This window comes from Lepus europaeus, chromosome 18 (genome assembly GCF_033115175.1).
Source record: "Lepus europaeus isolate LE1 chromosome 18, mLepTim1.pri, whole genome shotgun sequence".
Taxonomy (NCBI): Eukaryota; Metazoa; Chordata; class Mammalia; order Lagomorpha; family Leporidae; genus Lepus; species Lepus europaeus.
Genome location: NC_084844.1, coordinates 19,831,767 through 19,858,189, shown reverse-complemented (window position 1 = coordinate 19,858,189; position 26,423 = coordinate 19,831,767). Strand labels below are relative to the sequence as shown.

The 26,423-nt window shown below is 53.5% G+C and overlaps 3 protein-coding genes across 5 annotated transcripts; all 3 read left to right on the top strand.

The window, feature by feature from the left end:
* The first annotated feature begins 133 nt into the window (after positions 1-133).
* Positions 134-10,850, top strand: RUNDC1 (RUN domain containing 1). Of its 2 annotated transcripts, none has more exons than XM_062174880.1 (5): positions 134-662; positions 3,328-3,486; positions 6,460-6,658; positions 7,438-7,557; positions 7,968-10,850. In XM_062174880.1, exons 1-5 carry the CDS (start codon positions 165-167, stop codon positions 8,831-8,833), a joined length of 1,842 nt encoding a protein of 613 aa, XP_062030864.1. In that variant the 5' UTR covers positions 134-164; the 3' UTR covers positions 8,834-10,850. The 2 variants fall into 2 exon arrangements, with proteins under 2 accessions (XP_062030864.1, XP_062030865.1); XM_062174881.1 differs by lacking the exon at positions 134-662 and adding an exon at positions 672-2,479 and having other exon boundaries at positions 7,968-10,825.
* A 4,755-nt stretch (positions 10,851-15,605) lies between these two features.
* On the top strand, positions 15,606-19,345 carry RPL27 (ribosomal protein L27). Of its 2 annotated transcripts, none has more exons than XM_062174926.1 (5): positions 15,606-15,710; positions 15,955-16,037; positions 16,562-16,731; positions 19,031-19,141; positions 19,251-19,345. In XM_062174926.1, exons 2-5 carry the CDS (start codon positions 15,957-15,959, stop codon positions 19,297-19,299), a joined length of 411 nt encoding a protein of 136 aa, XP_062030910.1. In that variant the 5' UTR covers positions 15,606-15,710; positions 15,955-15,956; the 3' UTR covers positions 19,300-19,345. The 2 variants fall into 2 exon arrangements, with proteins under 2 accessions (XP_062030910.1, XP_062030911.1); XM_062174927.1 differs by lacking the exon at positions 15,606-15,710 and adding an exon at positions 15,763-15,787.
* A 1,233-nt stretch (positions 19,346-20,578) lies between these two features.
* Positions 20,579-26,369, top strand: IFI35 (interferon induced protein 35). The gene is made up of 7 exons (XM_062174907.1): positions 20,579-20,775; positions 24,352-24,441; positions 25,083-25,230; positions 25,304-25,410; positions 25,495-25,681; positions 25,764-25,870; positions 26,061-26,369. Exons 1-7 carry the CDS (start codon positions 20,743-20,745, stop codon positions 26,256-26,258), a joined length of 870 nt encoding a protein of 289 aa, XP_062030891.1. The 5' UTR covers positions 20,579-20,742; the 3' UTR covers positions 26,259-26,369.
* The last annotated feature ends 54 nt before the right edge of the window (positions 26,370-26,423 follow it).

Sequence of the window (26,423 nt, the reverse complement as noted above, 5' to 3'; positions counted from 1 at the left end):
ACATTACTGACCCGAATTAAGGCTCGGGAGAGACCGGCCCTCAGGGCCCTCGGAACGACCAGCCCCGCCCACCGCTCCGCCCACCGCTCCGCCCGGGGCCCCGGCCGGCGCCGTTGCCATGGCAGCGAGGGGCGCGGCCGACGTGCAGCCGGGTTTCCGGGAAGATGGCGGCTGCCGAAGCGGCTGCGGAGCCGGTCGCTGTGGTGGCGGCCGCTGGGCCAAAGGCTAAGAACGTAGAGGAGGAGGAAGAGGAGTCGCTGCCACCGTGCGAGGCGGTGCGCTGGGCCCCCGTGGGGGCGGTGGCAGAGGCCGGGCCCGGGGCGGCTGCCTTCTCGGAAGCAGCGGCGGCCGAGGAGCCTGGCGCGGCCCCGGGATCCCCGCCGGACTCGCCGGGCCGGACGCTGAGGCGGCTGCGGGCCGAGCGGCGGCGGCTGGACTCGGCACTGCTCGCGCTGTCCTCGCACTTCGCGCAGGTGCAGTTCCGCTTGCGCCAGGTGGTGCGCGGGGCGCCGGCCGAGCAGCAGCGCCTGCTGCGCGAGCTCGAGGACTTCGCCTTCCGCGGCTGCCCCCACGTCCTGGGGTACGGGGGGCCCGGAGACCCTGCCAGCGACGAGGGCGACGGGCTGCCGGGAGACCGGCCGCGGCTGCGGGGCCAGGACCCGGTGAGCGGCTGGCACGGGCCCCGAGGGATATGGGAGGCGGGGAGTTGGGATGCTGGCGCGGACGGGAGGCAGACACAGTGAGAAGGCGTGGGTCGGAGACAGGGAGACGGGGACAAGGGGAACCTGAGGGTGCGCGGTGTGCCCGGAAGGTGTGCAGGAGGCGCGGGGGAGCTGTGAGCGACCGAGGCAGCGCTGCCCCCCGCGTACCGATCGGGCACCCCGACCCTGGGTGGGGGGAATGGCCGGGGAAGGGACATCAGCCTGCTCGCCCATCCTGCTGGTCTCCGTGGCGAGGTGAGAAGCGACGCGAGCAGGTGCACCCCACACTGCGGGAGAGTTTCCGTCCAGGCTTTGGCTCTGCGAGTGCCCAGCCGTCGACAGCTCGCTGGAGGAATTTAGCCGTGCTCTCTTCGCGCCCACACGTGGCCTTCTTCACGCTCACGTGGGGTAGTTAGCCGAGATTTACCCATAGCAGGTATCGACTCGCTTATTTACTGTTCCGCCTCTCTCCGTGTACCCACAGCTCCTGCAAAGAGCAGCCGCCTCACATTGCCAGACGTAAGGACTAGGAAGGATAAGGTCCCTGTAGCCAACCGCGCCAAAGGTTCTGTGTGGATGTAGCCCTCTTCCTTGTTCGTTTGCACGCTGAGGACAGGGCACCACACGGGGCCCTGCCAAGGCACCCGCTGCGGGACTCCGAATCCAACAAACCTGTAGCAGGCTATTTTTAAGTTGATAATTTTGTACGGCCCACGAATGATGTTATAAACACCCAAATGGCAGAAGAAGGGTTCCCCACCCCTGAAAAAAGTGTAGTGTTTGATCCACATAAAAGGAGCTGTAATCTTGTGTGCTTACATTGATGGGTGAACAGGGACACCAAAGTAGGAGACATCTCTGAGCTGAAGGGTTTGCTTCTCACTTCCAAAACTGTTAAACCAGTATTTTCTCCTACCTCACTTTGTACTGGAGGTTGTTTCTCTTATTTCCTGCCTCTCACCGGAGTTCACGGTTCTGTCCTGTTAAACTTCTTGGCCAACACTACAGTCCAGCAGATAGTGTACGGTGGCTACCACGGCAAGCCAGAGTTCGCCAACATGGTCATGAAGGCAGGATTTATGGCTGCCCTCTTTCTTCCTTGGCTTCCCAACACTGGGATATGATGAAAGGGGGGGGGGGGGCGGGGGGCAGGTGTTGTGGAGTTAAACCGCTGCGTGGGGCACCCACATCCCCCATGGGAGCGCTGGTTGGGCCCTGTTTCCCACTCAGATGCCTGATAATGCATCCTAGGAGGAGAGGACTGCTGCCCAAGTGCTTGGGTCCCTGTCTCCCACATGTGAGACCCAAATGGAGTTCCAGGCTCCTGGTTTCTGTCTGTCCCAGCCCCAGCATCTGGGGAGTGAGCCAGCGGATGGAACATTTTTCTTTCTGTGTCACTTTGCCTTTCAAATTAAAAAGAAAAAAAAAAAAAAACTTTAAAATTTCCCCAACGTTTTCTTGTGCTAGTTACAGAAGTTCTGTCGCAGGATCCGTTTGGATCTGTTGTTCTGTTCAACAAATGTGGCCTGAGAGCTCCCTCCATGCCAGGCAGGGAGGTGGCATTGAGGGTTCAAAGTCCAAGCCTTATCCTGCAGGAGTCCTTATCTAGGAGAGACAGAATCCTGCACAAACAGTGTGACAGGAGTGTGTACCCAGTGCGGCCGGGGGGAGCCGGCTGCAGCGCCACCTGCAGGAGAAGGTGGGGAAGGCTGAGGGGGCCCTCTGAGGAAAGCCTTGCTCACTGGTTGAGCCAAGCCGGAACAAGAATTGCTTTTCAGGTAAATGCTGGAGCCAAACGTTAATCTGTTGATTTCATTTGTTCTCTCTCACACCTTACTTCTGGAGGGTTGGTAAGTACTATTTTAAGGTTAAATGTAATACCGTACAGACTTCTGGTTTAAACTGCAGCTCTACACCCCCACGGGAGTCACTGGTTTTACTTTTTGTTTTTGATCCTCGGGAAAGGTCAGGAGGAACCAGTGTGTGAGAACAGGCAGGCTTCCGCCTCGGCAAGGGTTTTTAATGGCTTGCACGCGGGAACTCCCTGTGGCCCCTGAGAGAGCACTCATGGTCTGGGGAAGCGAGCAGACACATTGCGGCCTCCCCTCGGCCCGTCGGTTGGCTTTTGGGGTTTTTGTTTTGTTTTTTTCCCAGAGCCAGCAGCCTGCATTTGATTCTTCTGATTTTGCAGAAGCAGCTTGATCTGACTGGAGGGTCTTTGACCCGTAAGAAAACTGGCTATGAGTTTGGAACTGGCTTTTCTGTACGTTCTTTCACCAACTTGGGCTGCACAAAGCGTTCAGAAGCTTTACTGTGGTAACTGGCCGTGCGGATTGGCACGTTTAATTCCGGGAGAATGCCTTGGCTAAGTTGTCTCTACCCTTAAGTGGACCTTAAAACACAAGCAGTCTTAACAAAAGGCCCTGTTGTCAAAGAGAACACACAGTTAATAAACTGCCCGGATGAATGATGACGCTTCCTTTTGAACCTATCTTCTGAATTGCGTGTTTCCTTTGGATTATTCGGAGATACTTTATTCTGTTGGTCACAGCTGGCTTGAAAGGATTTTAACGCGGGCCCTGAGCTTCTCTTCTCTGAAATAGACCCCACTGTGTTCTCATCTCAGAGTGAACAGGAGAAGCGGGATCGCCTGGAAGCCCAGCGGGAGAAGCAGAAGGAGCTGATCCTGCAGCTCAAGACCCAGCTGGATGACCTGGAGACGTTTGCCTACCAGGAGGGCAGCTACGACTCCTTGCCGCAGTCTGTGGTCCTGGAAAGGCAGCGGGTGAGCGGCCTCCGGAGGGCCCCTCTGCTGCCCGGGCTCGGCCCTCCCAGCAGTCCTGGCACAGCCGCTCCCAGCTCTCCTCTCCCTCGGCCTCACCCAGAATCCCTGTGCTGGCCTCAATCAAAGGGACCCGTTCTTTATTCACACGGAAAACGCAGCTTCCAAAGTTTTGTAATATGATTGAGCTCTTTCTTTTTGGCAGTTATTGTTATTAATAGAAGTAACTATAGTAACAATAACATTTCTTCATTTGGTCACTAAAACAATTTATTTGTGCCCATGATACAATGTAAATTAGCTTTTTCTGCCACTCACTACCACTTGATAAATATTCCAGGAGTCCAGACCAACATTAACACTATCTATTTAAGTAAGACCTAGGTAGACAGGTAGCACTGCCAGTAGATAGAGCTGCAGCCTCCCGTGTGTGTCCTTGTGATGCGGCTGTGTTTCTGAATCGGCTGCAGTTACGTCACTGGACTTCAGATTGTTCCCAGCAATGTCGTTCGTTTCTTTGGGCCTTGATATTTTTCTAGAAGTTTTTCTTCAGTTGGTAGAGTAAGACAGTAAAGGATAAGGAGGACGAGAAGGGGCTGGTGTTGTGGCACAGCAGGTTAAGCTGCCCCCTGCGATGCCAGCATTCCATGTTGGAGTGCCAGTTTGAGTCCTGGCCACTCCACTTCCCATCCAGCTTCCTGCTGCTGCGCCTGGGAAGACAACCGAGGATGGGCCAAATAACTTAGGTTCCTGCCACATGTGAGAGAGCCCAGGATACAGTTCCTGGCTCCTGGCTCCTGGCTTTGGCCTGGCCCAGCCGATGCAGCCATTTGAGGCATGAAACATGTATGGAAGGTCTGTCTCTATCTGTCCCTCTCTCTGTTGCCTTGCCTATCAATAAAATAAATCTTACTTTAAGAAATAAAAGAAAGGGGGCCGGCGCTGTGGCATAGCAAGTAAAGCTGCTACCTGCAATATTGGCATCCCATATGGGTGCCAGTTTGAGTCCTGGCTGCTCCACTTGCAATCCAGCTCTCTGCTATGGCCTGGGAAAGCAGTAGAAGATGGCCCAAGTCTTTGGGCCCCTGCACCTGTGTGGGAGACCCAGAAGAAGCTCCTGGATTTCGGATCAGTGCAGTTCCAGCCATTGTGGCCATCTGGGGAGCGAACCAATGGATGGAAGACCTCTCTCTCTCTCTCTCTCTCTACTTCTGGCTCTATGTAACTCTGCCTTTCAAATAAATAAATCTTGAAAAGAAAAAAATATAAATTAAAAAAAATCAGTATATACTAGGAGTCTTCAAGAAGTTCATGAAAAATTCACATGATCTTTTTTTTTCACATTAACTTTTAATTCCATTTTCCACAAACTTTTTGAAATGCCCTTGTATTTCTTGGAAGCCTTTTAAGGAACTAAATATGAAGCTTTGTGTTTTTTTTTTTTTTTTGACAGGCAGAGTGGACAGTGAGAGAGAGAGAGAGAAAGGTCTTCCTTTTTGCCGTTGGTTCACCCTCCAATGGCTGCTGCGGCCAGCGTACCATGCTGATCCGAAGCCAGGAGCCAGGTGCCTCTCCTGGTCTCCCATGCGGGCGCAGGGCCCAAGCACTTGGGCCACAGCAGAGAGCTGGCCTGGAAGAGGAACAACCTGGACAGAATCTGGCGCCCCGACCGGGACTAGAATATGAAGCTTTTTTGTATCATCAGTCTCTGTGCATGTGTATGTGTTTAAGATTTATTTATTGAAAAGTAGAGTTAAAGAGAGAGACAGAGAGATCTTCCATCCACTGGTTCACTCTCCAAATGGCCACAATGACCAGAACTTTGCTGTTCTGAAGCCAGGAGCTTCTGGGTCTCCCATGTGGGTACAGGGGGGCCCAGGCATCTGGGCCATCCTCCCCTCCTTTCCCAGGTGCATTAAGAAGGATGGATCAGAAGTGGAGCAGCCGGGAGTTGAACCGTGTCACAGGCACGCAATGCCAGCCCCTTATCAACCTCTTTGGGTTGTCACACTGTTGGCCTCCTGACTAAAAGGTGATTCATTTAGTAAACAAAATTCACAGTGAGTGAGAGTAGCTATTTTTATCAGAGTGGACCTAGGACTTACTACTATAGAGAAGTAGAGATACTAGATTTGCCCCTTGCTCAGCAGTGGCACCATTTTCTCTCATAAATTTGGAGGTGTATGTGTTTGATTTGCATATAAGGATAGAAAATTTGTTAAGAATCTCCTTCCGGTCGGTGTTGTAGCACAGCAGGTTAAACCACGGCCTGCAACATCGGCATCCCATGTGGGCAGTGGTTCAAGTCCCAGCTGCTCCACTTCCATTCCAGCTCCCTGCTAATGCTCCTGGGAAAACAATGGAAGATGGTCCAAGTCCTTGGGCCACTACACCCATGCGGGAGACTGGGATGAAGCTCCTGGCTCTTGGCTTTGGCCTGGCCCAGTCCCAGCTATTGTAGCCGTGTGGGGTGTGAACCAGTAGATGGTAGATCTCTGCTCATATCTCCCTCTCTGTCTCTCTCTCTCTCTTTCTAACTCTGCCTATCAATAAATAAATAAAATAAAAAGAGAAGACAAAAACCAAAACTTAAAAAAAAAAAAAGATTCTTCTGGAGCTGGTGTGGCATAATGAGTTAAGCCTCTGCCTGCAGCGCCAGCATCCCATATTGGTGCCGCTTCCAGTCCCAGCTGCTCTACTTCTGATCCAGCTCCCTGCTGATGTGGGAAGGCAGCAGAAGATAGCCCAAGTCCTTGGGCCTTTGCACCCACATGGGAGACTGGGATGAAGCTACTGGCTCTTGACTTTGGCCTGAGCCAGCCCTGGCCTTCGTAGGGAGTGAACTAGTAGATGGAAGATCTGTCTCTCCCCCTCTCTCTCTGCCTTTCAAATAAATAAATAAAATAGATTATCCTCCCACCTGACATGCTCCCTGAATGTCGCAAAGCGTGTGCTCATTGCAGGTGATCTTATCAGGTGATCATAGATGAGCTCATAAAGAAGCTGGACATGAATTTGAATGAGGACATCGGTTCCCTGTCCACGGAAGAACTCCGTCAGCGTGTGGACGCAGCCGTGGCTCAGATCGTCAACCCAGCCCGAGTGAAAGAGCAGTTGGTTGAGCAGCTGAAAACCCAGATCCGAGACCTCGAGATGTTCATCAACTTCATTCAAGGTCAGAGGAGGAGATGGGAAGAGAAGGGTGGATGGATACCATAATCGCATGTTTATCCTGAGTACTAACACCTAAAGGTACCAGTTTTGGTACCGTGAGGGGTTTAATTAGCTTGGTTAGCATGGCAGAATGGAAGGGACGTGCGTTTTAGAACCAGAGAGTTAAAATCCCAGTTCTGGTGCTTACTGGCTCATGTCCTCAAGCAGGTTAGTTAGTAACCTCTTTAGTTTAACTCTCCTCACCTTAGAATGGTTCATGCGTCATTCACTTAGCAAATATTTATTGAGCCAACTACTATATGCCAATTAGCATTTTATGCAATTAAATAAGATATAAGCTTTTGTAAAGTTCTTGTCATGTGGTAGGCACCATTTAATATTTTCCAGGCCTGGGATTGTAGTGCAGAGGGCTAACCTGCTGCTTGGGATTCTGGAATTCCATATTAGAGTGCCAGTGCCAGCTGTTCCACTTCTAATCCAGCCCCCTTCCCATGCTCCTGGGAAAGCAGCAAAAGATGTCCCAACAAGTGCTTGAGCCCTCGCCACCCACATGGGAGACCTGGGTGGAGTTCCAGGCTCCTAGCTTCAGCCATTGCAGCCATTTGGGCAGTAAACCAGGGGGTGGAAGATTCATCTGGGTCTCTACCTCTCTCTGTTAGTCTGACTTACAAATAAATACATAATTTATATTTTATTTTTATATATACATATAAAACTGTCTTTTAAAACTTTGCCATAAAGGAGCTAAATGAATCTCTTCTTTGTAACTTCTGAACACAGATGAAGTGGGAAGCCCCTTGCAAACAGGTGGTGGACAGTGTGAGTGCAAGGCCAGCGGGAAGACAGGAAATGGCTCCGCCAGGATGGGGAGCAGCAGGTTGCCTCCAGGAAACAGCAAGAGTAAGTACAGCATCCAGGAAGGGCGAATCTCCAGAGGCAGAAAACAGATCCAGGATTGCCGAGGGCTCACAGAGAAACAGGGAATGGGAAACGCTGAAGGTGCAGTTCTTTTGGGGATGACAAAAATATTTTAAAGTTGATTGCAGTAATGGCTGCAAACTTTGAAAACACTAACAACCACTGAATTGTATACTTTAAATCTGCGAATTATCTGGCACGTGAATTCTATCTCAGTACAGCCATGATTAACCAAAGATCTAAATCCGGCCACATCATAGGCAGCTCTTGCCTCCGTGTGGCGCCGGTGCTGTGGCTGGCAGGCCTGAGCCCAGCCTGGGCCTGGGATGTGTTGAGTGTGCCTGTGTGCCTTCACGGCCTCACGCTGAGGAGCCATTGTTTTTTCTCAACAGTGAAGGCGGAAGATGTGAAGAGGGTCCGGGAGACGGGGCTGCACCTGATGCGGCGAGCGCTGGCGGTGCTGCAGATCTTTGCCGTTAGCCAGTTTGGTTGCACCACAGGCCAGATCCCTCAAACCCTGTGGCAGAGGGGCCAGGCTGACAGAGACTATGCACCCTTGTTGAAGAGGCTGGAGGTGTCTGTGGACAGAGTGAGGCAGCTGGCCTTGAGACACCAGCCGCGCGACCACGTCATCACCTCTGCCAGCCTCCAGGACCTCTCTCTGGGAGGCAGGGATGAGCTGACCACGGCTGTCCGGAAGGAGCTGACCGTGGCCGTGAGGGACCTGCTGGCCCACGGACTGTACGCCTCCTCCCCGGGGATGAGCCTCGTCATGGCCCCCATTGCTTGTTTGCTGCCAGCCTTCTCTTCAGCCCCCGAGGCCATGCACCCCTGGGAGCTCTTTGTGAAGTACTACCATGCTAAGAACGGCCGCGCGTACGTGGAATCCCCGGCCCGGAAGCTCTCCCAGGCCTTCGCCCTGCCTGTTACGGGAAGCGCTGCTGTGACCCCCACACAGAGCCTGCTGACGGCCATCCACGCGGTGCTGACAGAGCACGGCCCTTTCAAGCGCAGTGCAGACTCGGAGCTGAAGGCCCTGGTGTGCATGGCGCTGAACGAGCAGCGTCTGGTGTCCTGGATGAATCTCATCTGCAAGTCAGGCGCTCTCATCGAGCCGCACTACCAGCCGTGGAGCTACATGGCCCACACCGGCTTTGAGAGCGCCCTCAACCTACTCAGTCGCCTCAGCAGCCTCAAGTTCAGCCTCCCCGTGGACCTAGCCGTGCGCCAGCTCAAGAACATCAAAGATGCCTTTTAACGCGGATGCCCTGGCTAGACCAGCACCTTGCTCCGTAGAGACAGATGTATCAGCCTTCAGGATAGGAGCAAGGGCTCAGAGGAGGGGCTAAAGCCGTGTTTCCCTAGACCCTGCTAAGTGGCCAGCCAAGTAAGAGCAGCGTCTGTTTTCTCCACCAACCTAGCACCCGGGAAGGATGTGCTGGAGACCCTGCTGTTGCAGAGGTTCTGCCCTAGTGTGTAATGATGGTTTCCACGTGGGAAACCATGTGGGAATCCACGGTACCCATGTGTTGTAGGGCCTTACAGGAATCCGTCACGGCACACAGCCGATGCCCCGGCTCACCATGCCACATCTGATTTTTAGAAAACCTGGGTTGGTCTAACCATTCTCTTTATGGCGGTGAGTGAGAACACGAGTGAGTTGCCCGTCATGGAAGACGCTCAGCTTTAGGCTTCTGTTAGAGTTGGGAGCCGCCATCTTTCCCTTGAAGCAGGCGTAAGAGTCCTGAAGCCAGAATGATTTCCTTCTGTGTGGACTGATTCCCCTTCTTCACAACCCCAAGCTCGGGGGGGTGCTCCATGGCTGCCTGTAAACTAGGAATGTCTGGGGACAGGTTTCTAAGGGGTTAACCACAAGCCGATGGTAATAGGAGCCCCTTGTCTTGTAGAAATGGGCTGACAGTGCAGTGCTTTTCGTACGGCACAGGCAGTGGTCTTTCTGTTCACGAGCAGTGCGAGCCAATGCCTGGTACTGGACCTCCGGCAAGTAGACTCTCCTCCGTGCAGCTCCCAGCAGGTCTGGCGTAGTCTTGCTAGATGTGGAACATACTCAAGAGCTGCTTCTCGAGAGAATTCTTGCCACTCACGTTGCATGTGAGCAGGAGTCCCTGTCCTCAGCGGCCGCAGCATTGCTCCTGGGTTGTGACCGGCCAGGCACCCCTTGTTCCCGGAGGCCGGGACCTCACCATAGGTACTGCGGCCAGCCCAGGCACTGTGTCAGATCACTGTAGAGCAGGGGCTGAGTTGTCCCTCAGTATTTCAGCCTTGTTTGTTCACATTTGTCATTCAGCTTACTGTGGGTACTGCTCCAGAACTGACCACAGGTGGGCAAGATAGCAATTCAGCATTGGTGTCCTGTATTAAGTTGCCAGCAGCACTTTGTATCTGCACTGTTACCTGGTGCATTTTAACTTAATTCTTTTCAGGAACAGGTTTCTTATTTAAGATGCGTTATTGATACTTCCTTAGATTAATCTGCCTTCCCTGTGAGACAGGACGGGTGTAAAATGTTACGAGAAATGATGAATAAAATCCTGGTATTTTGGGTAGTTTCTCTGCAAAGACCTTAGAGCTCCTTGGCTGCGGTTTACAAGCCTGTCGTGGTCTTACCAGCCTGTCTGATCCGGCTCAGACTTTCTTCAGGAGCCGACTGCGTCCTCTCTGTCTTCTGCCACGGAACAAATCCGATTTGTGGTGGTAGTGTTCGGTTTTTATTTTTTGGTGTCAACAAATTCAACAAAAAAATGCGTCCTTGGCATTTCCATTGCCTCTTGCCCAGACCTAAGTCCCCTACCTATAACAGATGCCACCACACATGCTGCTTTTGAAATCATCATTTTTAAATCCATTTGTCTGGGGCTGGTGTTGTGGCATAGTGAGTGAAGGCACCCTGGCAATACTAGACCCCGTATCACAGCGCTGGTTTGAGTTCCAGGTGCTCCACTTCTGATGCAGCTCCCTGCTAAAGAGCCTGGGAATGCAGCGAAAGATGGCCCAAGTGCTTGGGTCTCTGTCACCCATGTGGGAGACCAGGACAGAGTTCCTGGCTCCTGGCTTTAGCCTAGCCCAGCCCTGGCTGTTGAAGCCATTTGGGGAATGAACCAGCAGATGGATACTATCTCTGTCTATATGTATTTTTCTCTGCCTTTCAGAGATAAGTTTAAAAAAATTTTTTGTCTGATTAGCATAGGGTGGGTATTAACTGGTATAGACATGTAGCATAGTCCTGAGATCACCCCAGTATTGTATTTTTTATTTTAATTTTTAATTAGTTTTTAACAGATTCAGATTTATAGACACAAGTCTAATAACATAATGATATCCCCTTCTTCCCTCCCTTGCTATTTTTCTAATCCTCATGAAAACAAACCTGTTAAATCTTTATGTTTGCATCATAGGAAGCAATTTTTTTAATTAATTAGTTTGAGGGGCCAGTGCTGTGGCATAGCTGCAGTGCTGGCATCCCATATGGGTGCTGGTTTGAGTCCTGGCTGCTTCACTTCCAATTCAGCTCTCTGCTATGGCCTGGGAAAGCAGTGGAAGATGGCCCAAGTCCTTGGGCCCCTGCACCTGCATGGGAGACCTGGAAGAAGCTCCTGGCTCCTGACTTCAGGTCATTTCCGCTCAGGCCATTACAGCCATTTGGGAAGTGAACCAGCAGATGGAAGACTTTCTCTCTCTCTCCCTCTCTCCCTCTCTCCCTCCCTCCCTCTCTCCCTCTCTCCTTCTTTCCCTCTCCTCCACCCCACCTTTGTAACTCTTCCTTTCAAATAAATAAATAAATCTTTTTAAAAATGTGGTTGAAAGGCGGAGTGGCAGATCCTCTATCTGCTGGTTCACTCCTCAAATGCATGCGACAGCAGGGATCAGCCAAGTTAAAGCCAGGAACCGGGAGCTCCAGGTCCCGCCCAGGTGGCCATCATCTGCCGTCTCCCAGGCGCATCAGCAGGAAGCTGGATGGGCAGCAGAGGCGAGACCTCATCCCAGTGCCACGCCACAACAGCTGCCCCATGGGAAACATCTTGTTCCGGGTCATCCTAGTGTAACTGTCCTTACCTGTAAAGTGGGGCAGTGTTATCCTCATTTTAAAGATTTGTTTGGCTGATTGACAGGAGAGATCTTCATCCCGTCATTTACTCCTGAAATGGCTACAACAGCAGAGCTGAGCCTGGAGCCAGGAACTCCGTCCTGGTCTTCTGGTGGGTGGCAGAGGCCCCAGTACTTGAACAGTCTCACTGCCTTCCCAGGTGCATTAGCAGGAGATGGAAGCAGAGCAGCCGGGACTTAAACTGGCACTCCAGGATGGGATGCCAGCATTGCAGGTGGCACCTTAACTGACCACGCCAGCCGCAATGCTGGCTCCAAGGATCTCTGTGTCACTTGGCCTTTCAAATAAATAAATACTTATTTAAAAAAGAAAAAAACCTTTTCTGTTGGAGATGCTTTGTATTTTATTTATTTGAAAGGCAGAGTTACAGAAAGAGGTAGAGACACAGAGAGGTCTTCCATTCCCTGGTTCACTCTCCAAATGGCCACAATGACCAGGACTAGGCCAGGCCAAAGTCAGGAGCCAGGAGCTTCTTCCAGATCTCCGACATGGGTGCAGGGGCCCCAGGTACATCAGCTGGGACTCGAACTGGTGTCCATATGGATACCAGTGCTACAGGCTGGGGTTTTAACCTGCTGTGCCACAGCGCCAGCCCCTGGAGATAGTTTTTGGGTTAAAGCCCTGGCCTGAAGCGCCAATATCCAATATGGGCACCAGTTCTAGTACCGGCTGCTCCTCTTCCCATCCAGCTCTCTGCTGTGGCCTGGGAAAGCAGTAGAAGATGGCCCAAGTCCCTGGGTGCCTGCACCTGTGTGGGAGACCCCGAAGAAGCTCCCGGCTCCTGGCTTAGGATCAGCGCAGCTCCGGTCGTTGTGGCCATCTGGGGAGTGAACCAGCGGATGGAAGACTGACCTCTCTGTCTCTACCTCTCTCTGTAACTCTTTCAAATAAATAAAATAAATCTTCAAAAAAAAAGCATCCCAAGCAGTTCCCTTACGAAAGCTCAAGGAGGGACTGGAGAAGGAACTAAGGCCAAATGAGTTAGGAGATGGGAAAGGAGAGAAAAGGGAGGTTACAAGGTCGTAGGGCAGAGCACGTAATACTTAGTTGCTAATTTGGAGTGTGAGAAGAATCTAAGCTGACTACAGGGATTCAGGGTTTCATTCCCATTTTTCAAAAGCAAAAGAGGTAGAAGCAGAGAAAGGGGAGGTGGAGATGGAAGGGCAGTGTGGTACAGTGGGCAGGGCACTGAGCTGGGAAAGAGACCTTGCAGGGGGCCGCCAGCTCCGTGCCTGCTGTTTTGAGCTGGCCCACCTCTCATCTGTGAGGGCCCAGGTGGTACCGAGTTTCCTTCCAACTCTAAAATGCCATGTTTATATATACGATTTAATTTCAAAGGCAGGCAGAGGTCTCGTCTGCTGGGTCACTCCCCAGATGGTCAGGCAGAAGCCAGGAGCCAGGAACTCAGGCCAGGTCTCCCCTGTGGGTGGCAGAGACCTACCAGGAACCTACATGCCATCACCTGCTGCCTCCCAGGGTGCACCTCAGTAGGAAGCTGAAATCAGAAGCACAACCAAGAACCCAGGTACTCTGGATGTGGGCATCTCAAGTGGTGTCTTTACTGCTAATACAAATAGCCACCATTCAGATATTTTAATTAGGGGGCTGGTGTTGTGATGTAATGGGTTAAGCTGCTGCTTGTGGCGAAACAGCCCATGTGGGCACCGGGTCGATTCCCGGCTGCTCCACTTCCCATCAGGCTCCCTGCTAATACACCCGGGAAAGCAGCAGAAGATGGCCCAAGTGCCAGGGTCCCTGCACCCACATGGGAGATTTGGAAGAAGCTCCCGGCTTCGGCCTGGTGTGGCCCAAGCTGACACGGCCATTTGGAGAAGCTCTCTCTCTCCCCATTTCTCTCTCTTAAATAAACATAATCTTAAAATATATATTTCAGTTAGAAATGCCACTGTGTAATGCAGGTGATGAGCAAGTGGAATGGGACTGAGGGCCGCAGGGAAGTTTGCAGCCCTGTAGACTCCAGTGGAGGACTGATGTCGCTCCGATGTGTTCCCACGTCTCACCCAAGGCAGATCCTATAGGTTCCTCAGTGTTCAGAGGAGCACAAGCCGTGAGATGCTTTCTCATTCTGACCTACGGTGCCATCGGAGAATCCTCTTCTGGTGAGTGATGAGGAATAATTCTGTCTGAGAGCCCGGGGGACCTGAGTTGAGACCTGAATTTCAGTCCCATCTGTGCCACTGCCTGGGATCAACCTCAGACGTGTAATTGGCCCTCTGTGACTGGCAGGGAAACGTTCAAGACGCAGGTCTGTGAGGGTTAGGCCTAGCACCTCGCCTGGCGTAGAGCGGTGCTCAGAACGGTGACACGGTGAGTGGTACAGGCTCAGAGGTACGGCCACTGAGTCCGACTCCCTGCTCCACTGCTTACTCCCTGCAGACTTTGGGCAAACCCAACAGTCCCCCCACCCCTGTTCCTTCTGTGGAATGAAGAGAACGGCACCCATATCCTGGCGTGGTGGAAGTTGAGAGTGGAAGGATGAGGTCCAGTACAGGTTCTTCAGAGCCTCCAACAAGGAGGTCAGTGAAGCGCACCCAAATAAGTGTAAGAGCGAAGGTTTGTCACAGGAAAAGAAAATCGAGATGGAGACTAAAAGCTCAGATTGGGGCTGCGATTTTATAGGAGCTGAAACATCTTGGGTGAGTGGCCCTCAGAGCAGTTTTGAAGTCACCTGCTGTGCAGGCCAGCTGGCCGTTATATTTGTATACAGCTTCTCGGGGAAGGTCTTTTTTAGCTTGCAATTTCTTTCTCAGCTTCCCCAATTAGCTCCTATTTTTTTTTGTCTCCTCCCTCAAGGTCATGGACCACCAAAGAGTTTTGGAATTTGCTTTTCTCAGCTTCTCCAGTTAACCCTTTCCTGCCTCACTAGTGTTGTTATGGGGAGCGAATCAGAAAATGTATGGAAATAGATGAATCTGGCACAGGACAAACAGCTGCTGTCCGCCTTCTCACTACTCTCCTGCTTATTTTAGTTGGTCACAATCTATGACGTCACTAGGCTCTAAATGTTGGAGACGGGCAGCACTGTGGCACCGATACTGGCATCTCATCATGGAGCACCAGTTCGAGTCCCGGCTGCTCCACTTCTGATCCAGCTCCCTGCTAAGGCAGAAGCTGGCCCAAGTCCTTGGGCCCTGACACCCTCATAGGAGACCTGGGTGGATTCCTGGCTCTGGGCTTTGGCATGGTCCAGGCCTGGCTGTTGTGGTCCCTTGGGGAGTAAATCAGTGGATGGAAGATAGCGCGCGCTCTCTCTCTCTCCATATATGCCACTTTACCGTTCAAATAAGTAAATCTTTTTTAAAAATACATGTTGGAGGCAAGTACCCTAGTTTGGTCCTGCCCCCTCCTTTTACCTACCAGTGCACACAATAGGCAACAATCACTATCCAATAAATATTGCCCTCTGCGTCTTCCAAAGGCAAAAAAGTAACTTTGGGGGGCAGGCGCCGGCACGGCGGTTAGCATGGAGCCTGGGTCCCTTCAGATCCCAGCCACCTGAAGACGCGCACCTTGGGAGACAGCAGCCTCGGCGCCCGAGCCCCTGCCGCCCCCCGGGAGGCCCGGACTGATGGAAGAGCTCTCTTCTTTCTCTGTCTCGCTCTCTCCCGCTTCCTCTCCTTTCAAGTGAATTTTTAAATAATTTTAAGTAGGTTTCAGACGGGGTCCTCCACCCAGCGGCCGAGAAGGACACTACAGCAACGGGGACGGCCGAGCCCGGAGCGCGCAGACGCCGCCTCCCTGCCCTTCCTGGTGCCGGAAGCAGAACGCCTTTGCCTTTGTCTACTTCTGGAGCTAATAAAGTTTGATTCAAAAAAAATGGCCGTGAAGCCCTGCTTTCGCCTCAGGAGCTTCTTCCGCCCGCAACAGACCCTAAGCACCTCGAAGGCTGAGGGGGCGGGACCGGAAATGAGGTCACCCTCCCCGGGGTGAAAGGTTAGCGGAAGTGCCCGCCCTTCCTTTCCGCTGTAGGCCTGAGTGGTTGCCGTCGGTGAGTCTGGGCTTGGACAGGGTCTTCCAATCCGCCGCCATCTGGGGTCTGGGGGTTACGTTGCGGGGCGGCGCCGGGTGCGTTTCGTCCGCAGGTCCCTGGCGGCTTCGTACCGGGTCCTGACTCGGGTCAGGGCAGCAGAGTGCGAAGTTCTCGGCCCCCGACCTGGGCTCGCGGGCAGGAGTCGGCACGGGGGTCCGGTGTCCCTGATTGCTGAGCGGCCCTTCCTCCTTGTTTCCCGCAGAAATGGGCAAGTTCATGAAACCCGGGAAAGTGGTGCTGGTCCTGGCCGGACGCTACTCGGGACGCAAAGCCGTCATCGTGAAGGTAGAGCGGCCGCGCGGGGCGGGCGGGCTGGGATGTAAGGCCTGCAGCCGGGAGCGGGAGCGGGGGCGGGGGCGTGAATGCACAAGGGCCTTTGAGCGAGGAAGATGCAAAATAAAGACAGCCGTGAGCTGGGATGGGGCGCTCAGTGCCTCCCAGGCGCGGCCCCTGCCTCCCGGGTATTCGCTGCAGTCCCCGCGGTGACTCCGCGGGAGATTGTCCCCTTCCCGGGTGGAGACGGGTTCCGCGATTGCCCTGAGGTCCACCGGCGGGTGTGACGACAGCGAGGGTCACGGCGCATCCTAGCCCTTCCCGGTCTGCGTCCCACTTGCTGGACTCCCGTGGGGCCCCAGCCACCCCACGGCTGTCGTGGGGGAGAGAGTGTGACACGCAGCAAATGCGCCGTGAATGTTAGCTGCTGCGGCTGCTTTTAAACCCCTGGCCGGCTAGAAGCCTTCCCAGATCCGGTCCTGCCCTGGGCTGCCTCGGTAGGCCTTCGTTTGTAACAAATGTGATTGCCCTTCTAGAACATTGACGATGGCACCTCGGACCGCCCCTACAGCCACGCTCTGGTGGCCGGAATTGACCGCTACCCCCGGAAAGTGACAGCCGCCATGGGCAAGAAGAAGATCGCCAAGCGGTCGAAGATCAAGTCTTTTGTGAAAGTTTATAACTACAATCACCTCATGCCCACCAGGTGAGCGCTTGAGACCTGGGGAAAAAAGGTTTTGTTTCCCCTCCTTGCCCCACCGGACGGGACCCGGGCTTGCAGCCTTTCCGGCGCAGGGAGGGCCAGCGCTCGGTCTGGTGCTCTTCGGTTTCTAAAGCGGCTGTGGTCTCCAGTCCTGCCTCGCGTCCGTCTTGGACCCTTGGTCCTGTCCCTTTGTTCCCTGCCCTTGCTGAGCTGTCTCTCAGTCTGTGTCTCACCTGAGAATGTTCCGCGTGTCGGGTCCGGGCATTTGTTCCCACTGTAGGAGCAGGCCCTCTGCCGCTGGTCCACGCACGAGGAGGCTTGTGGGGGTGGGTGTTGCAGCACAGCGGATGGGGCGTGCCAGCTGGGGCACTGCCGCCCTCATCGGTGTTTGGAAGTCCTACCTCGGCTTCCTGGCAGCGCGTCCTGAGGCCGCGGAGGGTGGCCGAGTGCTTGGGTCCCTGCCGCCTGAGCTGGAGACCCAGGTGGAGTTCTTGGTGCTGCTTCTGTCCTGAACCAGCAGGAGGACGTTTGCTCTCTGTAGCTCTGCCTTCCAAATAAATGACCACTGAAGAAAAAATTCCGGAGGGCTGCTGCTTTATGTGTTGGAGAGAGATCCTCCGTCCGTGGTTCACTCCCCGCCTGGCCCCGACGGCCAGGACTGGGCCAGAAACGACAGGGACTGCCAGAGCCCGGCAGCGCGCTCCTTACGAGGCCTGCACGTTTGCTGCTGGTTTGCACACCTAAAGGGCAGAGCTGTTAGATGCTGGGATTTTGCACAATTGAAGCAGAAAACCACCCCGTTTGTGTTGTCAGAGACTGATTTTTGCATTGGCAGAACTTGAACAGCGCTAATAAAGATGGCTCTAAATAGTGACTAACGCTGCTGTGATGATACTTGACAAGTAGAGTCATGGAAAATTGAAGTGTGGACTTTCAGTGGCTTGAACATGTAAGTGAGTGTTAGAGTTGAGGATTTCCACAGAAGAATCAGGACTTGAGCCCGGAGACTACTTTTTTAAAGGAGAGTGTGCTCTGACTTCCTGTTTACTACCCCAGCCGCCCCTGATGGACAGAAGTGGCCTGGGCCAAAACTGGGAGCCATACTCTCAGTCCAGGAGTCCGCGTGGTGGCAGGAGCCCAGTCACTCGAGCCAGCACTGCTGCCTCCTGGGGTTTGCACTGGCAGGAAGCTGGAGCCAGGTATCAAACCCAGGGGCTCTGGGTCTGGTGCTGTGGTGCCACCATCCCGTTATAGGTGCCAGTTCCAGTCCTGGATGCTTCACGTCCAATGCAGCTCCCTGGTAATGCCTGGGAAAGCAGCAGAGAATGGCCCAAATGTTTGTGCCCCTGCACCCACATGGGAGACCTGGAAGAAGCTCCTGGCTTCAGTCTGGCCCGGCTCTGGCTGTTGCGGCCATTTGGGGAGTGAACCAACAGATGTAAGAAACTTCCCTCTCTCTAACTCTGCCTTGCAAGTAAAATTTTTTAAAAAACAAAAGCCAGGTATTCTGATACGTGATGGGACCATCTTAGCCGCCAGACTAAAATGCTTAACCCTTAAGCACAGTTTTGATAGTTCTACAGATTTCTGATTTATTGCTTTTTGGATTTTTTTTTTTTTTTTAAGATTTACTTATTTATTTGTTTGAAAGGTAGAGTTACGGAGAGGGTGAGAGAAATCAACTTTTTTTTTTTTTTTTTTTTTTTTTTGACAGGCAGAGTGGACAGAGAGAAAGGTCTTCCTTTTGCTGTTGGTTCACCCTCCAATGGCCGCTGCGGTAGGTGCGCTGCGGCTGGCGCACCGCGCTGATCCGATGGCAGGAGCCAGGTGCTTCTCCTGGTCTCCCATGGGGTGCAGGGCCCAAGCACTTGGGCCATCCTCCACTGCACTCCCTGGCCACAGCAGAGAGCTGGCCTGGAAGAGGGGCAACCGGGACAGGATCGGTGCCCCGACCGGGACTAGAACCCGGTGTGCCTTTCTATCTGCTGGTTCACTCCCACAATGGCCAGACTGGGCCGATCTGAAGCCAGGAGCTTCTTCCCGGTCTCCTATGCAGGTGCAGGGGCCCAAATACTTGGGCCATCTTCTACTGCTTTCCCAGGCCCCAGCAGAGAGCTGGATCAGAAGTGGAGCAGCCAGGTCTCAAACCTGCACCCATATGGGATGCTGGCACAGCAGGCAGCGGGTAAAGCTGCCTCCTGCAGTGCTGCATTCCCACGTGGGCATCAGTTCGAGATCTGGAGAGCTTGAGCTGTGAAAGCTCTGACTGTGCCGCTGACCCAGAGTCTGCCATTGTCTGTAGGTACTCTGTGGATATTCCCTTGGACAAAACCGTGGTCAACAAGGATGTCTTCAGGGACCCTGCTCTTAAACGCAAGGCCCGACGAGAGGCTAAGGTCAAGTTCGAAGAGAGGTGAGTAGGCTGTAGGAGTGGATGTTGGGATACAGTTGTATCTTTCTCCATGAAAGAACTTCATCTTCTTTTCTGTTTCTTCATTGGTCTGCTTTGTCTTCCCTTTTAGGTACAAGACCGGCAAGAACAAGTGGTTCTTCCAGAAGCTGCGGTTTTAGATATGTTTTGGTTGCACTCATTAAAAACTTTAAAAAAAAAAAAAAATTGTGTGCTGCGTGTGCTAGCAGACTGGAGAGAGAGCATTCCTAGAATGAGAGACCCCAGGTGGTGGATCAGGGGCAGAAGTTCCACCTGCCTCTGGGGCTGTCCCCGGGGCTGGTGACACTCCTGTCGTGGGCTGGCTGCTCCTAGTGAGTACATGTGACCCAAGGGCTGCTGCTGACACAGGCTCTGAGCTGGATTGTTTCACCCTTGACTGCTGCATGCCACGAGAACCTGAACCTTGCCCTGCCTCCTCCCCCTCCCCCATGGGAACCAGCTGCCTTGGCCTGAGAACCCCCAGTCTGGGGTGGGGGTCTCAAACCTTAGCGCAGGTGGCACTTCCCTGTGTGGCTGGTTAGTCACCGTCTCTCAGGTGCTGCTGGTACGGGAGCCCCCTGGAGAGCTGCCCTGCAGGATGCCCGTGCTGGAAGCTTGAACCCAGAACGGGGTTCACGGGGACAAGGGAGGGCTCCCCAAATGATCTGGCAAGCAAGAGTGATCCAAGCAGCTTGGGATCTCACTAAGCCTGGGCTATCACCAGTGGTGTAAGGAAAGTTGCTGCCCCTCTGGTACCTAAGCTGAAGTGGCTGTGCAGCTGAACTCACCTGGGATGGGGTTGGGCAGTGAGCTGTGGACGGCCCGGGACGGGTGTTAGCGTCAGGACTGAATACGTCCCCCTCAAGTACTGAGTTACATCTCCCGTGTAGTACGTGTTTGTTGAAACACTAGTAGTTTGCCTACCCAAGGTCATGGAAATGGACTTAAAATTAAACTCTTCTTTGGCTAAAAATTCAGCAGTTTCCACTTTATTTCAAGTCCTAAAAGTACTTCAACAAAAGGTGGATGCGTGTTTTTCTGCTTCCTAGCAGTGTGGCCTTGGACAGGTTTCTAAATTTTTGTCTCTTGTCAAATGGGAAAAGTAGAACCAGCATCCTGGAGTTCTTTGGGAGAGAATTCACATAAGGCAGACTGACATTGGCATATAACAGAAGTCCCAAGTGATGGCTCCCGTTAGAGCTGTAGGGGCTTTGCCGTGGGCTGTCAGTCTGTGTGTCTCAGTTGATAAATGTTCTGGCAACATCTGTACCCAGCATCCTTCTGGTTTTTAGGGAAGTAGGGCAGATTCTGCTGGTGGCTGGGGCCTGAGTGAGGTCTCACTGTGGGGTGGAGCTGACCTCAAAGACCAGGGAGGCTCCTCCCAGGGGCGGGCCAGCCTGGGGGCACGTGAGCTTCAGAGGCAGGGACTTCCCAGAAGCGAAAGTGGAAGTAAGCTGGCTTGCAGAACCTTCCCAAGTGTCTTCTGGCCAGCCCAGCTGCAGTTGGGGGAGACCAAAGTCCCTCGAGAGTTCTGCCGTGGACCCTGCCTCTGTACCCAGCTCTGCAGCCTTGGCTGTGTCCAGATGGACCCCAGACCCGCATCAGTGAAGCTAGATGTAAGTGAGGGGCAGGGTGCTGGGGTGGTGACAAGCAGAGGGTCTTAGGTGGCAGCACCTGGCAGCTGGGATACCCCCTACCCATCTTTTTTTTTTTTTTTTAAAGACATTTACTTGAAAGGTAGAGTGACAGGTTTTCCATTCGCTGGCTTGTTCTTTGAATGGCCAGAGCTGGGCCAGGAGCTTCATCCAGGTCTCCCACTTGGGTCCAGGGTTCCAAGCACTCAGGTTTTCCTCTGCTGCTCTCCCAGGCTGACTAGCAGGGAGCTGGATGGAGCAGTGAGGTCTAACCCGGCTTAATCCACAACACTGCCCCCTGCCTATCTCACACCTGCTTATGGCCTGGGATTGCCTCCCCCTGAGTCCCCTGTTGCGTCAAAGACAGAATTCTCCAAGAACTTGCACCCTAGAAGCTCATGGGTTCCTGGGTGAACTTGAGTTTTTCTGGAGGGAGAATCTACCAGTGCCGTTGAGTTCTGTGACCCAAATAAGAATTGTTGTAATGATGAGTGACATATCCTCATCCCTGAGGTTCCCCACCCCCCATTTCCATCGCCACCTGGAGCTCTCTCCAGGGGCAGGAAGAAGTGTTCTCCCTCTGGCCCATGAATGCCCCTACTTGGGCTAGACCACGCTGGGTACAGCCGGCTCCTTGCTGTTCCCAGTGGCCAGCTCGGTGCCTGGAGTGCAGAAGGCACTCTGCAAACACAGTCCTCTCTCCAGTATGCTCAGCCTTGTCCTACCTGGTGCTCCTGCAAGTATGAGAGGACTCCAAAACACAGTTTCAAAATGGAAATAATCAGTTCATTTCAGTGCAGGAAGTTTTGAAATCCCTGCATACAAGAAGGCTTCAAAAAGTTCCATTTTCCATGAACTTTTTGAGTTCCTTTGTATATCGATCTCTGGAAGTTTCTCGACTGCCCCTTGAGTATAGTAAGAAAAACCACAGGTCCTAGATCAACCTTCTTGGTTTGGGGGGGCTGGTGCTGTGGCACAGTAGGTTAATCCTCCCCCTGCAGCGTTGGCATCCCATATGGGTGCTGATTCTAGTCCCAGCTGCTATACTTCCAATCCAGCTCTCTGCTATGGCCTGGGAAAAGCAGCTGAGGATGGCCCAAGTCCTTGGGCCTTTGCCACCCACATGGGAGACCTGGAAGAAGCTCTTGGCTCTTGGTTTCAGCCTGGTACAGCCCCAGGTATTGTGGCCATTTGGGGAGTGAAACAGCAGATGGAAGATATTTCTCTCTCTCTCTAACTTTGCCTTTCAAATAAATCAATAACCCATAAAGTACACTGTAAGAACTTAGTCCACTGACGAGCACGTACTGAGTGCTAGATATTGATGTGCATTCCCGTGGTTAACGTCACCGCTGCTCGCCTCTTCAGATCCCTGCTCCCAGCGTGGTCTGGAGTCGCCCCCGCCTCTTCCCCCTGCCAACTCTGCACTTAGACCTCCACCTAACAGGAAGAAGTGCGCTCACAAACTGTTCACCTTTTGGTGTCCAATCTCTCAGCATTTTGTGCATTAGTAGATATCCTTATGAATTAAATGTTTTAAGTCACAGTTGTAGGAGAAGGGGAGAGAAAGAAAAATCTTCCATCTGCTGGGTTGCTCCTCAGATGGCTGCCATGGCCAGTGCCAGACCAGGCCGAAGCCAAGAGACAGGAGCTTCATCCCAGTGTCCCATGTGGGTAGTAGGGCCCTAAGCACTAGCGCCATTTAATTAAAATATTTAAATCAACAGAATAGAGATCACACTTTATATGTTTTTTTTAAAGGTTATTTATGTATTCATTTGGAAGGCAAGGAGTGAAAGCTATTGTGTTCACTGGCTTACTCTCCAAATGGCCATAATGGCCAGGCTGAAGCCAGGAGCCAGGAGCTCCATCCTAGTCTTCCATGTGAGTGGCAGGAGGCCCAAGCTCTTCAGACATTATCTACTGCGTTCCCATTAGTAGAAGCTGAATCAGAAATGAAGTAGCCGGGGGCCAGCGCTGTGGCACAGTGGGTTGATGCCCTGGCCTGAAGTGCTAGCATCCCATGCAGGCACCAGTTCTAGTCCCAGCTGCTCCACTTCCGATCCAGCTCTCTACTGTGGCCTGGGAAAGCAGTAGAAGATGGCCCAAGTCCTTGGCACCCTGCACCTGTGTGGGAGACCGGGAAGAAGCTCCTGGCTCCTGGTTTAGGATTGGCACAGCTCTGGCCATTGCGGCCATCTGGGGAATGAACCAGCGGATGGAAGACCTCTCTCTCTGTCTCTACCTCTCTTTGTAACTCTGTCTTTCAAATAAATAAAATAAATCTTTAAAATTAAAAATAAAAAAGAAAAGAAAAATGAAGCAGCCAGGACTGGAACAGGCACCCTGTTACGGATGCCAGTGTCACAAGTGGTAGCTTAACCCACTATCTCAGTGCTACCAGCTCCCTTGAATACTTTTATATTTTGCTGTTTTATATTATTATTATTTTTAATTTATTTTATTTGAAAGAGTTAGAGAGGCAGAGAGAACCTTCTATCTGCTGGTTCACTCCCCAACTGGCCGCAAAGGCTGGAGCTGTGCTGATCTGGAGGCAGGAGCTTCTTCCAGGTCTCCCACGTGGGGGCAGGGGCCCAAGGACACGGGCCATCTTCACTGCTTTCCCAGGTGCATTAGCAGGGAGCTGGATCAGAGAGGAGCAGCCAGGACTCAAACTGGCACCTGTATGAGATATCAGCACCACAAGCGGCGGCTTTACCTGCTACACCACAGCATCGGTCCCTAAATTTTTTTTAAAGAATTAAAAATCTTCCTTTTAAGGAAATGATCAGAAGTTAGGAGCCAGTGCTGTGTTGGGCCCCTGTACCCATGTAGGAGACCTGGAAGAAGATCCTGGCTCCTGCCTTTGGATTGGTGCAGCTCTGGCCATTGTGGCCATCTGGGGAGTGAACCAGTGGGTGGAAGATCTCTCTCTTTCTCGCTCTTTCTGCCTCTGCCCCTCTGTAACCCTGCCTTTCAAATAACTAAATAAATCTTTAAAAATAAATCTTGGCTGGCACCGTGGATCACCAGGCTAATCCTCCGCCTGCGGTGCCGGCACTCCAGGTTCTAGTCCCAGTTGGGGCGCCGATTCTGTCCTGGTTGCCCCTCTTCCAGGCCAGCTCTCTGCTGTGGCCCAGGAGTGCAGTGGAGGATGGCCCAAGTCCTTGGCCCCTGCACCCCATGGGAGACCAGGAGAAGCACCCGGCTCTTGGCTTCGGATTGGTGCAGCGTGCCGGCAGTGGCAGCCATTTGGAGAGTGAACCAACGGAAGGAAGACCTTTCTTTCTTTTTTTTTTTTTATTATTATTTTTATTTTTGACAGGCAGAGTGGACAGTGAGAGAGAGAGACAGAGAGAAAGGTCTTCCTTTGCTGTTGGTTCTCCTGCTCTCTGTAATTCTGTGACTCCCACCTGCCATGCCCTGAGGGGAATGGGCCAAGAGCAGCCCAGAACAGGATAAAGGGTTTGGGCTGGAGTCCAGATGAGCCCACCCCTCACCTGGGCGTGCTCACCTCGGAGCAGGTGCATCTCCGGTTGTTCCTTTCTGCTGTCGCAGGTGCTCCGCGCCTTTCAGGAAGAGCAGATCAGACTCCAGATGAGGCTGCAGGAGCTGAGAAGGAAGCTCAAGGACTCCCCCAAAGTCAAGGTAAGCTGGGAGACAGACAGGGTGTAGACTGGAGCTCTTAGTTTGAGTCGTGGCTGTGCCATTCCTTGCTGTGTGATCTTAGGTGTATTGCTTGAACTCTCTGAATGTCAGCCCTCTCTTCTGCAAAGTGGAGCTACCACCCTCCCAGGCTTGTATGCAGGCTGGGCATGGCAGCACGAGGGGTTAAGCTGCTGCTTGGGATGCCTGTGCCCTGTAGCAAAGCATCTGTTTGAGTCCCACCTCTGCTTCTGGTCCAGCTTCCCGCTAATACACCTAACAGATCACGGGCCAAAGCGCTTGGGTTCTTGCCACCCACAAGCGAGACACGGATGGAATTTGTAGCTCCTTGCTTTGCCCCAGCTGTTGTGGGCTTTTCAAATAAATAAAACGTAAAGATCTTGGGGCCAGCATTGTGGCACGGTAGGTTAAAGCTACTGCTTACAATGCCGGCATCTGGCATCAGACTGCCGGTTTGAATCCCAGCTGCTCTACTTCCAATCCAGCTCCTTCTTTGGGCCCCTGCTGCCTATGTGAGAGATCCACATGGAGTTCTGGGCTCCCGGCTTCAGCCTGGCCCTACCCTGGCCATTGAGACCATCCTGGGAGAGTATGTGTATCAGTCTCCCTTCTTCCACCTCCAGGTCCCATTCCCAGCACCTGAAATCCCCCTGGTGTTCCGCGGACACACTCAGCAGGACAGAGGCGTCCCCAGAACTTCGGTTTCCAACCTACGGATCTGTTGCCCATTGCCGGGAGGCTCGGCCCTGGTCACCTTTGATGACCCGAAAGGTGAGCCCGAGAGCAGCCTCAGGCAGGGAACCAGGAGGCTTCCAAGTTCTGACCTGTCCTCCCGGCCACCAAGTGGCTGAGCAGGTGCTGCGACAAAGCAAGCACAGGATCGACATGGAGGACTGCCAGCTGAAGGTGCAGGTGCAGCCCGTGCAGCTACCCATGGTGACCACCATCCAGGTGACAGAACAGCCATGGCCTGGGCACACAAGGGGCGAGATGCACCTGGGCGTGTCTGGGACCACCCCCTCCTGTCTCCTGCAGGTGTGCAGCCAGATGAGCGGCCAGATGGTGCTGGTCAGTGGCTTCCCCGCTGGTCTCCAGCTGGGAGAGGAGGAGCTGCTGGACAAGCTGGAGATCTTCTTTGGCAAGGCCAGGAACGGGGGTGGGGACGTGGAGACCCGGGAGCTGCTGAACGGGAGCGTGGTGCTGGGCTTCGCCAAGGAGGAAGGTACAGGCCCCTGGGGCCTCCCGGCAGGGAGGTGAGGGAACCGGGTGCACGAGGCCAAAGGTCCACCCGGCCTGTTCCCCAGTGGCCCGGCGCCTCTGCCAGATCAGCGAGTTCAAAGTGCCGCTGGGCGGGAAGGAGGTCCCGCTGAGAGTCTCTCCCTACACGAGTGGGAGGATCCAGGAGGTCAAGGTAATCGAAGAGGGGAGGCTGGGCCAGGTAGTCCGTCTGCTTCCTGTCCCAAGCCCTACCGACCTGCCCACTGCCAGCCTCTGCAGGCCTCCTGCCCCCTCCCATACCCCCACGGGGCACTGCCTGCCCCAACTTCCGCCCCAGCCTCTGGCTCCCCGGAGCCTCTGCCACCTCCCGCCTCCTCTTGCAGGTCACACCCCAGCCAGTGCCTCGCTCGGTGCTGGTGCTCAACATCCCCGACATCCTGGACGGCCCAGAGCTGCACGACCTCCTGGAGATCCACTTCCAGAAGCCCACTCGCGGGGGTGGGGAGGTGGAGGCCCTGATGGTCGTGCCTGCGGGACAGCAGGGCCTGGCCGCCTTCACCTCGGAGGCGGAGGCGCGCTAGGGGATGGCTCTCCTCCCCAGCCCCCTGCTGCGGTTCTCAGAGCGCCCGGGGGTCGGGGCTGGTGCTAGAGGGCTTCGTGTTCGCCAGCAGGGGGCAGCATCACAGCCCGCGACGGCTGCCGAGCAGTAAAAGTGCCCACACAACCCGTTCTTCCTTCATTTCATT